Genomic DNA, 14,768 nt, shown 5'->3' on the forward strand with positions numbered 1-14,768 from the left:
TCCCATTTTCTGTCTCTCTCTCTCTCTCTCTCTGTCTCTACATGCAAACTATTTGTTGTTTCATATGATTTTGTAGGCTTAACTATTTGTGGCATCGGTAGAAGTTATGGTACCACATGTAGCACGAATCCGGGCCGCAGCAGAGCCGCCAATTGCACCGCTGGCGGCGGTGCAGCAGCGGCTGCCGCTGCTGTGCACAATCAGCCCCAAACGGGATATCAACACCATCAAACGCTGACTTTGCCGCTGGCCACGGCGCTGACAGCGCGCACCGCCGCAATCAAATCCCAATTTCTGGGCAACATCAATTTTTAAAACAAGCCCCAATAAAACCAGATAAACCATAAACGATAAACGAGAGAGCGGGCCAAGCTACAGACGAGAACGGGCTAAGCGAGGGGCCGGCGATATTGTATTTAATATTTCATTTGCCATTTTGTTTCTTTTTCTCTCTGGGTCTCAACGACAATACGCAAAGCAAAGAAAAAACAAAAAAAAAGTATATATAAATCATTTGTACTGTGACAAGTAGGTACAACAAGAGCAACCACAGCAACAACAACAGCAACAACATGAGCAACAGCAACAACAACAACAAGAAACACAAATCAAATTTATTAGCTTAGATTGTTTCTGGTAAAAACAAATATTGAATCTATCAACCAAAAACCAAAACAAAAACAGAAAATAATAAAGAACTTATACAACTATTTGTAATTGCAGACCCATACATACACACATACATGCATATATATATACACCTATATATCTATGTGTGTGTGTGTGTGTTATATATAATCACATTTAGTGCTGCTGGCGCATATATGTGTGTACACACTGTAGCTGGCCTTATTAGACCTTTACTAAATACACATATTTAGCATTTGTTTGTACTGCATAGACGACCCCCTAGTTGCGTATACCCACTCTACTATATGTATAACTCAGTATATATCAGGCGTATCTATAGTGCAGTTCTTTCGATTTACTATATACATATATACTCGATACATGTGTAGTCCTTAGGTGAAGCATAATCGCATAATCGTGTAGAAACCCGTAGAGATATGACACAATACACACACCCACACACACACACAGTGAACACTCCGTATATGCTACCAATTGTAATTTCCATTAATTCTCATTAAACAACTCCCATTTGTTATTATTTATAAAAACTATTTTACAGTTAGCGCATTTAAATGCAAATTTTTTATTTGTAGTCCATCTGCATAAATTAGTGGGAAAACCAAATGTCGGCGCACACGCACACACACACACACACACAGAGCGCAGAGAAACCCATTTAGATAAAAACTACATTTTAGCAGGCCTGTCACATGTGTGTGTGTAGCATCATATTATTATCCTTTAATTAATTTCCTGCATAATATGATTTTTGTTTTTCTCTTTTTTTCGTATTTTATTTTCATTTCGTTTCCCCTGAGTTTTTTAGATAATCAACGAACGTGCACAGATTTCTAGCAAAAGTTCATTAATTAGTTGAATTTTTGCGTGTTTTTCTCTCATCTCTCTGACTCATGAAAGATAAAACTCCTCGAAAACTCGATTCACATAAACATATACATTTCTCTATATATATCGCATATCCTGCATACGAATTCCTTCATCGTTATTGCATCCGAAACCGAAACTGAATCAACAGCAACAAAATTTCTACCAAAAATGAGCGAAAAAAAAACTTTTTATTGAAATCTCTATATGAATAAAACATTAACTATATATACATATATTATACACACATATTTATATTATAACTGAAAAAGAAAATATATCTAAAAATAAGTTAAAAAATATTTATTTTATACACAAAGAAAGGAAAAACCAAATCAATATCTAATTTCATTTGTACAATAATAATAATAATGATAATACAATAAAAGCGAATGGAAAGAGCAAATCAATTTTTAAATATCGAAATAAAATTAAATACAATATTAATGTCCATCCATTTTCGAAGAGCAAAGTTTAAGTTTGATGAAAAATGGAATTTTTCTAATGTCCTTTCGATTAATGTAAGTTCGTTTACTTAGCTACCAATACATATATGCATATACACAAACACAGGCAAGAAGCTGTTAATTAGTTAATTGAAAGTTTTGGCAAAATTCATAATGTGAAATATAACAAAAGGACGAAGCAGCAACAACTGCTTGAAGGTAGCTTAACTTATATATATATAAAATGCTTGCAAGTTATTTATAGACATAAACACACACATGCATAATTAACTACTTATATAACACACTCACACACACACACGCATATCTATGTATTTTACACGTATATACTGTGATTTATAAGAAAACGCTTCAAACCAAAAACAAGAAGAAACAACAAATTTGCCAAACGCATAATTCAAAATTGCTAATGCAACAACAACAAAAAAAACCAAAAGTTATTAACTAAATAAATGCACAAAAAAATAAACGGAAACAAAATCCGCCAAAAAAAAAAAACAAAGCCAAGTTTATAATTTCCTAGCCGCAAGGCTTTAGTTCTTTAGTCTTGAAAGCGAAAAGCAGCAAGCAAATGGATCAACGCGGCGTATGCGTATTATGCACTTGCCTGAAGAAGCAGAAGCAGCAGCAGCAGATGAACAACAACTGCCAACAAGGTCAGCTAAATATGGTCGTCTTAATATACAAAAAACTGCATAATCCCACAGCATAATCTCTCTTTATATATACTCTCTCTCTCTCTCTCTCTTTTATATATATATATGTATTTGTACGCAAAAGCCGTTAAACACATTTTCTAATTATTAAATGTACCGTTAGTAATTGGTTTACTTAGCTAAAGTCTTAGTGAAAAAAAAAAAAACAAAAAAATCAAAAATCATGGGCAATCGAAACTCAAATTGTAAACTGCTTCCGCGGCGGCAGTACAGTAGCTCACATATGTATTCTCATACCTCTAGATATAGACATATTTATACATATATGTGTGTGTAGTCTTAACTAATATAGAAACTATATATATATGTATCTCTTTTAAGTTTGTTGCTCAAATAACTCAACTAAAAGTAGCTCACCAAGAACAACAAAACCAGCTAAAATATTCAATGAAAATTTTGTGAAATGTATTTTTAACTAAAATTTAAGCTAAATAATGTAGCCACTAGCTTAGTCAACACTAATTCAAGACAATTGTGTAGTGTTCGAAAACGGAGCAAAGTTATAGCTCATATTTATATACACATATGTATTCATAAGTAAACATTATCCACTCTCTATATATCTCTTTTGTTGTTCACCTAGCTTAAGCGTAGCTGTTGAAATGTGTTTGTAATCAGTTCACGTTTTTCTTTTTGCGTCTCATTGACTTGTCTTCCTCCTGCTGTTAGTGTTGGTAAATCGTTCAACTTCTGACAACGCTGCCATCTTGTTAAACAACAGTGTTGTTTACCAAGCCACAACTTGAACAACTACGAAAAATTCCAGCTGCCAGTGCCGGAAACCCATAACAGCAATGGCAACTGCAACTGTCGAAAAAAAATAGATATATAAATGAAACCAAAAACTTATTTATTTAGAAAAAGGCAGTTACCGCTATTTCTATTTCTGTAGCCAGCAGCTTTTGCCCAGTTACTAATGAAAACAACATGGCGCACAAAGCTTTTTCCCACATAAAAAAAAGCGTAAACTAAACGTAAGCCAAACTTGATTGGCGCCACACACACACACACACCAACACACACACACACACACACACACACACGCACGCACGCACACGCACACGCACAACGAGCACAATAAGCAAACGTCTGGCATAGCCACGCCTCGTTACGTTACGTCACGTTACGTTACATCAATTTTTGTGTTTCCGCAGGAAATGCAACTGCTACAATTCCAGCCCCAACCCCACTGCCTTTCTCTCTCTGCTCTTCCTCTTCCTCCTTGCCTGTTAGCCCGTAATCCGTTAGCCATAACCCGTTACTTCTTAGCCCAATGTTGTCTATTTTCTCTTACCCCCAAACCGTTTCCTATTGTCCCATTCCCATGCCTTAGCCCCCACCCACCTCTTCGCCTTGCCCATTCTGTTGTCATTTCAATATTGGCGCTGGCGTATTTTTACTTGCTGCAGCAGCTGTGACCGAACAACAGCAACAACAACAATGATAACAGTAAAAGCGCCCAAAAAAGCAAAGTGCGCCGCAGCCAAGCGTTCTAACTGTATTTCGTTGCTCTACTGCTGCTCCTCCGCCTCCCACTCAACAACATTCGTTTAATAACCCAGCAGAAACACTTTTTGTGCTGTTGTTTTCATAACCTGCCTTCAAAGTTGGCTCTGTCGCATAGCCTCCTCAATATACCCATACATCTATCTATACTATATATCTCCATTATATAACATTAGTTCGAATTTCGATTTTTGGGCTACGGGTTTTTCCTTTACTCTATAATGCAGCGTTAGTTAATCGTATTTGTATAGTATATAGTTTGTTTGGTTTGTTCGTTCCATTTATAACATTCAAGAGAAAAAGACTTACATTACCTAATACTAATTATAATCGTAAAAGTTTTATTTCTATTATATTTACCTATATACCACTTAGAGCTCAGTCTTTGCTGACATTCATAACTATTTATATACATATATATATACTCCTATATAACTTAGGTATTTCTTTTATATGTGCCCAACTCTTAGTTGTCTTCCATTCGACTTGGCCCTCAGTTAATTTACAACTCTCGCAATCTTTTGCCACTTACAGTTGATCTAACCAATGGGCAGCTGACCCCCAACAATAATACACCACTCCTAACACAGGCTTTGTCAGGTAAGTTCTGTGATTCTATGATCTTAAAATTAATATCAATAACAGATCAGGAGAACTTTAAGAATTTTAATGGAAATAGTATCATAGAAACGATTTGGAAGCACATGACAGTTCGATCTATCATTATTCGTAGCATCATCCAATATTGAATGGAAGATCTATATTATTTTATATAATATTCCCTTAAAGTAACTCTCAGCATTCATAGGTTGCCTCGTCTTAGTAACTTTAGATACACAAAAATAGCAATATATTTACGTTTAATGTTCCAATTTCAATGTTCCTTTCAATTATTTCCTAAGTGGCTTGTAAGATTTTATACAATTAAGTCAAATCTTATAATGATTATTTATAGTACAATAGTTTAACACCAATAGCAAAAGCTCAATGCATTATGTTCCAATTCCATTGCATCTCCTAGTCCATTTCGGAATTTAATTCATTCAGAAAAATAGCTTTGCATAACGGCATCTGATATTTCATAAAATAAGAGATAGACTAACACCTCGAAGATACTTCTACGCATAGTGTTCCAATTCCACTGTTTCAATTAAGTACTTTAACTTAGTATTAATACTAATTCATACATTAATCGATATACATACAGTTCGATCGATACTTCTACTCATAGTGTTTCAATTCCATCGTTTCATATTAACAGCATTCAATTAGTTTTTCGTTTGATTCAAACACTTAGATAGAGTTTTATACTACAATCGATGACTTATGCATAGTGTTATCGAGACGTTTCTTTACACAGTGTTTCAATTCCGTTGTTTCAGTAAACAGTCTTCAATCTTTCACGCCCAATCATCTGTACGCATACCCATTCCACTTATTTCAATACATTCATACACTACTATCAATAAGTCTGAGCGAAGTGTTTCACTTCCACTGTTTCATTTCTTATGCTTACTCATAAGCTCATCACACTTAACTGGCCTAATCTCACCAAGTTCTCCGTCTTCTTTTCTTGCAGTGATGAACAACTATCAGGCGGCTGCCGCAGCCGCCCACAGCTTCGGTCCGTCGGCTTCGCCACATGCAGCGGCTGCCACTACGGCCACACGGCAGGGCTTTCCCTCTACCAACTCGCCCGGACCAACCATTGACATGTACAGCTCGGCCGGGGCCGACAATGTGGGCTACGTACAGGCCACCAGTCCGCAACCATCTGGCTTTCCCATAGCCGTCAGCCGTGCCCCATTGAACTACAGCCCGGTAAGTACGAGGCACCGCCATGAGATCAATAACTATCCATAGACGTAGGTGGGGCAAGGGGAAAGGGGCGTGTCCTGTAGGCGCATTTCTTGTCCGTTGCCGAGCATCAATTCGAATGCCGTCTCCGTCTCGAAACACAGTCGAATTACTTAAGCAAAATATATATAAATAATTTAGTTACATAGTTATTGCGTTGACCTTCCATAAATATATTGTACTATGTATTTCTCTTTCATTTCGTACAGATTTATTCGTTGAACTTTGCGATGGCTAATATATAAAAAGACTGATAACCCAAAAAAAAAAAGAAAAACAAAACAAAAAAAAAGAAAGCAAAAGAAAACAAGAAAACCAAAACAAATGCAAAAAGTATATACAATTATATATATATAAATCGAAAAATATATATATACATATATACACATATATATAAAAAAACAAAAAAAAGAAAGAAAAAAACAAAAGTAATAAGAGTTATATAACAAAACGCAGTTGCACAAGGTAGGCACACCAACAAAACTACAGCGTGTTTCTTTTCCAATAACAATTTCAATTATTAATCAATCAAAACTATATACCAAACAACAACTAAATAAAAACAATATCAATTACAATTACGTTAACAAAAACCTAGTCAAAAAATCAAATCTAAAAATCAAGTTAAAAAATATGAAAAAAATCTATTTTATGCACGTCACAATAAGCACAGTTTTCTAGGTCAATTATGATTTATATACAATTGAACAAATATACATATATGTATTATATATAAAATATTTAATATAAGCGCAGCTACTAAAACAAACATCCATCATAAAACCCACACACACACACATTGAAGCCTGCGGCAAAGTTTTGATAAAGAACTTGACGTGAAATGTTTTTTCCTGATGAAAACTGATTTATTTAGCAAAAATAACAAAGATATATTTTTAGTGTTTTTGCGTTTATTTATTATCTTAAAAATCGAAATTTATTTATACAAAACTTTGCCACAAGCGGAAAAAATACAAAAACATTTTCTAAATCAATTACATAATTTTTTCTATCTCAAATACTTTTCACTTTATATATATATATATATATATATATACATATATACATATTTTATATATATATATATGTGTGTATGCTATAAATGTTAAATAACTTTCTATATGTCTGTGTGCATTTGTTGCTCGTCGAATGCATTTTATTTGAATAATTTTTTTGTGTGTGTATTTGTTTTGTGCCATGCGAAACGTTCTATTTACAGGGACCACTAATTCCTGCGGCATTTACAAATGGATACCATTAAAAATAAAGGTGGCGCCGAAACAACCGCAATGACAACAACAGCAACAACAACAACACCAGCAACAACAACTACAACAACAACAGCAGCAGCAACAGCAACAGCGGCAGCAATTAAAACAACAACAAAACTATACAAAAAAAGCAACAGCAATTGACAACAGACACAGCAAAGTAACTGTAAAACAATATATAAATATATATATATATATATATATTTATATTAGAATATATATATGTATATATATATATAAAGTAAAGTTGCGTATATAACTCACACACACACATATATATATTTAAGCTTGTGCATGGTAATAAATTTTTGCACAAAGCAAAATGAAATCTGTTAAGCAGCCAAGCAAAACACAGCAATAAGTATGATAAACCAAAAAAAACACACACACACATACAAAACAATTAATTAATTAACGCATATGTACTACACACACATGTATATATATATATATAGATATATATATCTTTATATATATATATACATGCACCTGTATGCATATACAATTTATAGCGTAAAAACAATTTAATTTTAATTTAATGACAACAACAACAACAATATTAACAAATAATCAAATAAGCAAGCAAAAAGGCAGCGCCCAAAAAAAAATAAAAAATAAGTAAAAATTTTGTGCAACGCGTGCAGCAAAAATCGTTTAAAATGCAAATTAAACGAAATGCAGCAGCAGCAGTAAGGCGTTGCAAGCAGGCGTGGCCTTTCTGCACACACACTAACACACACCCACACACGAGCAAGGCCAAACCGGGCGTTTGACAACAATTTTTTTTGCCCGGCAGCCAAAGTTTTTAAGTAAAAGCAAAAGCAAACCAAAAAATAAGGGAAACCCAAATAAAGAAAATTAAAAATAAAATAAAATATATTAATTAATAACAAAAAAAAAACAAAATAAAGTTAAAAATGTTGCAATAATAGCGAAATATGTTATTATTTAATTGCGTATTATTACAAGTAAAATGATTATTAATATTATTATTGCTATTCTTAAAGTTAAGTTGTAACTTTTAAAGTTAAAAGTCGATTAACAAATATTATATATATATATATATATATATAACTATATATATATAAAGAAAAACTGCAATATATACAAGAGATGAGGAAGAAGAAGGTAACCAAAATACGAATTACACAAATCAAAAGCAAAAAGGAAAAAAAACTTGCAATTTATTTGTTAGGCGAGTTGGGCATGCCCTTCATTGCCCATAAGTACAGAGTATATATAGATATATTTCAGTTCTGCTCGTTGCTAAATCAAAAATCAAAAACAAAACAAATGTTTAGATGCAAATTATGAATTATGAATTTATTTTAAAGTACAATCCCAAAATGTTTATTGGCCAAAAGCAAAAAAAAAAACAAAAACATAAACTTTAATTTGTTAAGTGAAATGTGTTTTTTCTTTCTAACTTGCAAACTCTTTTGTGTTCACAAACAAATTGATGACAAAGGCATATGGTTAGTTAGACAAATATGTTAAAAGGAAATAAAAAGCATTCATTATAAGCGCAATTGAGAGATTGAATTTCGCATAACTCGAGGCATAAATCAATTTATTTGCTAACACACAGACACACAACTGATGAATCAAAACAAAAACAAAAAAACAAAACAACTTAAACAAATTACAATCTAAGCGCATATGCAAATATAACAATGAACTATTATACATACAGCATATATATTAAATTTAAGTAAATAAAATATTTATAAAAGCGAAAAAAACCAAAAAAAAAAACCAAAAGACAATTAAAACTTGTAAGAAAAGCCAGTTGAACATGGGTAAAAAAACATGAGTAATAAAAATATATGTTGAGCTGTTCAAGGACAAAGAGGACATGCATATATATTAAATAAAAGCAGGCCACATTATGTGCAATTAATTTTTCTAGTCTCGTGTCTCGTGTCTCCAGGATGACGACGGGACTGGCAGGACGACAGCATAGTGAAAAGGACTAGAAAGAGAAAGAGAGAAGACGTCATAGAAAAATATATTTATATACAGCTACATATATATATATATATATATATATATGTATATATATGTATGTATATATATATAAAGTATTCAATTATTGGAACAACAACTAACTGACAATTAAGAAGAAGTAGAGAAAAAAAACAATTAATATATATTGCGCTTTTTTGGTCTGTCTGAGATTTTTGCATTACACAAAGAAGTAGTATCAGATGATGAAGAAGAAGCAGAAGCAGAGATGAAGAGCTATAAGTAGCAGTAATGTGAAGCAGAGAAAAATGTTCCTTTCATAACTTTTTTGCCAAATTGTCAAACCAACGCTCGCCCGGACTTTGCCAATTGAAGTCTCGGATCAGAAAGAAAACATGCAACAAGAAGTCCTATCTAAGGGCATGACAACAACAACAAACAAACAAAGTAAACCGAACAAATACGATAAATATAGATATACACAAGAAGAAGAAGAAGAAACGGAAGCAGAAGATTACAAATAACAACAAATTATATAAATTATAGTGTTTATAATGTTGACAAAAAATAAAGAAAGAGAAGCACAGACAACAATAACTACACAATGACAGACATACAGACAGACAATTGGAAATGGTAAGGGTATTCAGGTAGTTGGGTACTTTTTAGATATGGATTCGCAACAAACATTAACAACATTTTGGTTCACAAAATGACAAAACAACAAAATAAATATATATTTAAATATATCTATATATATATATATATGTATATATATATATATATATATAAACTTATATAAATAATCAAAAAAATTAAAAAAAAACAACAAATTTTAGATAGGCGAAAGTGAGCTGCTAAATTACGTATATATAAAACAATATATATATAACTGAATCGGCTTGAGGCAATCCAGTAGGACGATAAGATCAATATCTTCAATGCTGCTGAAGAAGAGGAAGACATACACACACACATTTTACTTATGTATACGTATGTGTGTAGACAGATACACACATACATACAATCTGCAAGGGAGTCAAGGCAATGGTTACTTTAACGCTAAACTAAAACTATTTGTTAACAAAAAAAAAAAAAAATAAGAAATATAAATTAAAGTCGAATTCCACAAAAAAATAAGAAAAATAAGTCGAAATTCGGGAACCTAAAAATAAAGGAGGAGCATTGCAGAGCTGTAGAATGTTAAATTATATATATGTATATATATATACTATATATATATATATATATATATATATATATATATATATATGCATATATTTATATATATATCTAAGGTATATGCGTATATAAATATAAATAAATAAATATATTTTTAAGACACGTTCTAAAAGCAATAATTCAAAACAACAACAAACAGAAGGGGAAGAACAACAAGAAGCAGAGCAGGAAGAAGCTAAGTAAGTTTGACAAAAAGAAGAAAGAAAAATTTGAATACATTAAATATACACCAATATATAAATATACATAAATATATATACAAAAAAAAAAAAAAAATATATATATATATATATATATATATATATATATATATATATATATACATATACATTTAATATTATTGAAGAAGTAGAAGTTGCAACGCATCTCTCTCACACACAACAAAATATTATATATGCATATTGTAAATTACTTGTAAACATTTTTTGGACTGTCCTAGAAGCAGAAGAAGACGAACACACATTGTAGCAACTAAATATCGTTTATCGATTTTGGATGCTGAGTAAACAAATCTACTCGAAATTGCTATCCAAGTCTATAAAGGAAAACATCATTTCTAGGCAGTTATGCCAAGACAAAACAAAAACCAAAAAAATCTAACAAAATTGAGTAGGCAACAAAAGCAAAGTCTTTGCTGGCCCAAAGTACAGTCAGCTAGTAAATTTTTCTATGTTCTAAGTCGATAAACCGATAACAGGCAAAACAAAAATATCGAACTCGATGCGAAACGCTTTCAGCAATGAGTCTAACGACTGATTGTTGAAGCTGTTGTCGGTTAAACACATATATATATATATTGTACGAGACATACAGACATGTTGATGTACGAAGTAAATAAGTAAAAAAAGAAAACCAGCTTTAAGCGTACTGTTGAATTTTTTCTAGCATTTTCCCTGTTAACGTTCGTTATGTGTAGAAGAAAATGCTTTATACGATATTATTTGTAGTAGTGCTCTATATTGTTAAAAGCAAATCTCAAGACAAGCTACAACAACTACAACTACAACTACAACATTGACAACTACAACAACAAACAACTTCATGCACAACACTCTATTGGTAAACCGGATCAACAAAAGCAACAACAACAACAACCAACATAAAATGCGTCCTTGTAACAAAAATCAATTTCAGTCAATTAGAAAAAAAGAAAAAAACAAAAAGAAAATGTTACAGCAAAAAAAACACACAAAGAGCAACAAAAAAGACAAGCAAAACACATTTTTTTAAACAAAAAACAAAACAAAAAAAATTGATAAAAAAAAACATTTTTCATTATTTTTCTACTGAAGGCGTCGTCAATGAAAGAAAGACAATGACGGCGCAGGCGCAAAAGCTTTAAATTTGAAAATAATATAAACAAGAAGACAAGTCTCTAGAGAGAGAGTGGGAGAGAGCCCAAGAGGAGGATAAAGTGTATAAACAAATAAGTAAAAGAAAAAACAAAAATTAAAAATGCCGAAAAAGATTTTTTAACTTTAAGCTAAAAACGCCGTTTATTGAGTCAAAAGTCAATTTTGTGGTTCACGACAGAGAAGAGGAAGAAAAAGCAAGGAGAACACACAAAGTAATATGTAAAATAGTTTTAAATGACAAAAAAATAAATATCTGAAAAAAAAATACAATTACGAAAAGACAGAAGACAAAAGTTCTTGGTAGCTACTTATATACGACTTACTTTCCGTTTATGCTCTTAACTCTCTTGATTATCATTACTATTATTATTATAATTATCATTATTGTCATTCAATTGTCTTATATAAACATATCAGTTCTAATTATGTGTATGAGTAAATCGACAACAAAACTATACGAGATATTAACCAGATACAATGGAAACCAGTGTCTAACGATGTTTCTTTTTACCATATGCAGCACACAAACACACACTCACACACACACATACGTAAACACTGAGAAGCGCATAGAGCGGCGCAAGACAATGCTTTTATATATGATAGCAATCAATTATTATTGACACAAACATTTCGTAATGTTCACTTTCTTTTCGATACACACACATATGTACATACACACACACACTGACATGCACACATACACATTCACAGACACACACACATACTTGGTAAAGAATTGCATACAAAAGAACCTACATACGAACGATCACTTGACTATTTTTGCTATAAGTAAGAAATTCCCCCCAGGAATACGTCAGTTTGCAGTTGGTACTCCTGCTGACAAAAACACCTTTACTATATTGACAATATCTCTTATATATTTTACACTATACTATATGGAAAAACAAAACAAAAGAAAAACAAAAAAATTATATATTAATATATACAAAAAAGAAGAAGAAAAAACAAATATGAAATACATGAGAAATGTTTAAGATAAAGATAATGACAAAGGACGGCAGTGAAGTTAAAATTGTATTTACAAATGCGTAACCAGCAAAAATGAAATCATTTTAATACTTTATACACAAGTCGAAGGAATCTTAAAAACCAAAAAAAATAATATATATATATATATATATATGTATATATATATATATATATATATATATATATATATATATATAAAGAAGAAAATCCCAAAATTCAACAGAAATGAAGATACATTTATATAAAGCGCGTTAATAAAGCGTTAAGCAGTTTGTAAGTATTCTACTATGTAAGTAAAAGTAAAAATAACAGTAAAAGTAATTAAGAAATGGATGGCAAATCAATTAGAAACACACACTCAAACACACACAGAAGCTGGAAAGGAAGTGAAGCGCGATGGTTACTTTATAAAAAGAGAAAGAGGAAAAGAAATTTAGTCTGGATACTAAGTCCCAGCTGGACACATTTGGGCATCGAGCGATGAGCTGAGAATGTAATAGAGCGGCGTTGCCTAGGTGTGCATAAAGACACCTGTGGTACATGCGTGTAGGACAGTGTAATAGCTATGAGACAACTGGTACAGTACTATACACTTACAGCAAACTATACAAGGTAAAAATTATAATAAAAAAATTAAAATAAAAAGCAAAAAGCGTGCGAAAAGCCATACACATAAACAGAAAGCATAACGAGAATTTAAAGAAGAAAACAATTTTTTCATTTCTATAAAGAAATCCGGTAACGAATTTGTATATTTACTACAAGTATATATATATATGCAAATATATATATATAAAAGGCAAACACAAACAAACTTCATACGAACGCAAAAATATATATGCCCATATATACATACATATATATATATATATATATATATATATATATATATATATATATATATATATATATATATATATATATATATAAAGCAAAATGGTATATGTATATCATATACTATATATATATATTTATATAATAGTTATATAACCAAGAACAAACAAATAAACATATAGTTAAATTCAATAATGTTAAGCATATAAAAAGCAACAAAAACAACAACAAAGCCGATGGTTAAAGTAATTCAATTATTTATAAGGACCCTTGCACACCACAACAACAAGCAGAACAGGAAGCAGGAGGATCATTCAGAATTGGCAATTATTGCCTTTTACACACACACACACACACTGATACACTTCACACACTCGAACAACAATAAATTGTAAAAGTTTTTAACACACACAGAGAATATCAAGTCAAATATGTATTCAAAAACCAAAAAACAAACTTTAGCAAAAAACATTTAAAACCTATTTCCCCTGAAGAAGCAGAAGAACAGATGAATTTGATAACGAGTTCGCAATCTGTGAGCAAATGTTATAAGTGGGAGGCCGTAGAAGAAGAAGAAGAAGAAGCGAAAATTCCATTGAAGCTGTTTAAAATCGGCGTAAGCATAAACGACATCAAAAAATATGCATGCGTATATATATATATATAAATAAATAAATAAATAAATAAATATAAACTATAATGAAACATGATTTTAAAAGCGAAATGAAAACAATTTAAATAATGGCATTATAAGTTAAGATAATGGTACATAAGTTTAAAAAACAATGGCAAAACAAAACGGCTCTAGAGCAACCAAAAAAACACAAAAACAAAAACAAAAGTATATATAATACAAATTATAATGAAATAACTGAAGAAATAAATAAATTAATTCATAATGATTAATAAACAAATATGAACATTGTTCAAAAACATAAACTCTACATATGTGTTTTCATTTATGGAAAATGTGTATTATGGGCCGAAAGGAAATTCGAAAAGATCAAATTTTTGTAGATCAATTCACTTCAGATCTTCATTTAA

The 14,768-nt window shown here is 31.3% G+C and overlaps 1 protein-coding gene across 6 annotated transcripts in view; it reads left to right on the top strand.

Moving 5' to 3' along the window:
- LOC111602934 (RNA-binding protein Musashi homolog Rbp6) overlaps positions 1 to 7,383 on the top strand; it is a 201,522-nt gene extending 194,139 nt beyond the window's left edge. For 3 of the 6 annotated variants that reach the window (XM_023320284.2, XM_023320285.2, XM_023320290.2), the window contains 3 exons: positions 4,742 to 4,807; positions 5,787 to 6,028; positions 7,284 to 7,383. In XM_023320284.2, coding sequence (XP_023176052.2) covers positions 4,742 to 4,807; positions 5,787 to 6,028; positions 7,284 to 7,325 — 350 coding nt within the window. In that variant the 3' untranslated portion in view covers positions 7,326 to 7,383. Of the gene's footprint in view, positions 1 to 76; positions 601 to 4,741; positions 4,808 to 5,786; positions 6,029 to 6,273; positions 6,336 to 7,283 lie in introns of those variants that run through there. The other 3 variants (XM_023320286.2, XM_023320287.2, XM_023320288.2) reach the window with 3 other exon arrangements.
- The last annotated feature ends 7,385 nt before the right edge of the window (positions 7,384 to 14,768 follow it).

The sequence above is a fragment of the Drosophila hydei genome, unplaced genomic scaffold, assembly GCF_003285905.1.
Source record: "Drosophila hydei strain 15085-1641.00,03,60 unplaced genomic scaffold, DhydRS2 tig00008128-arrow-arrow-pilon, whole genome shotgun sequence".
Taxonomy (NCBI): domain Eukaryota; kingdom Metazoa; phylum Arthropoda; class Insecta; order Diptera; family Drosophilidae; genus Drosophila; species Drosophila hydei.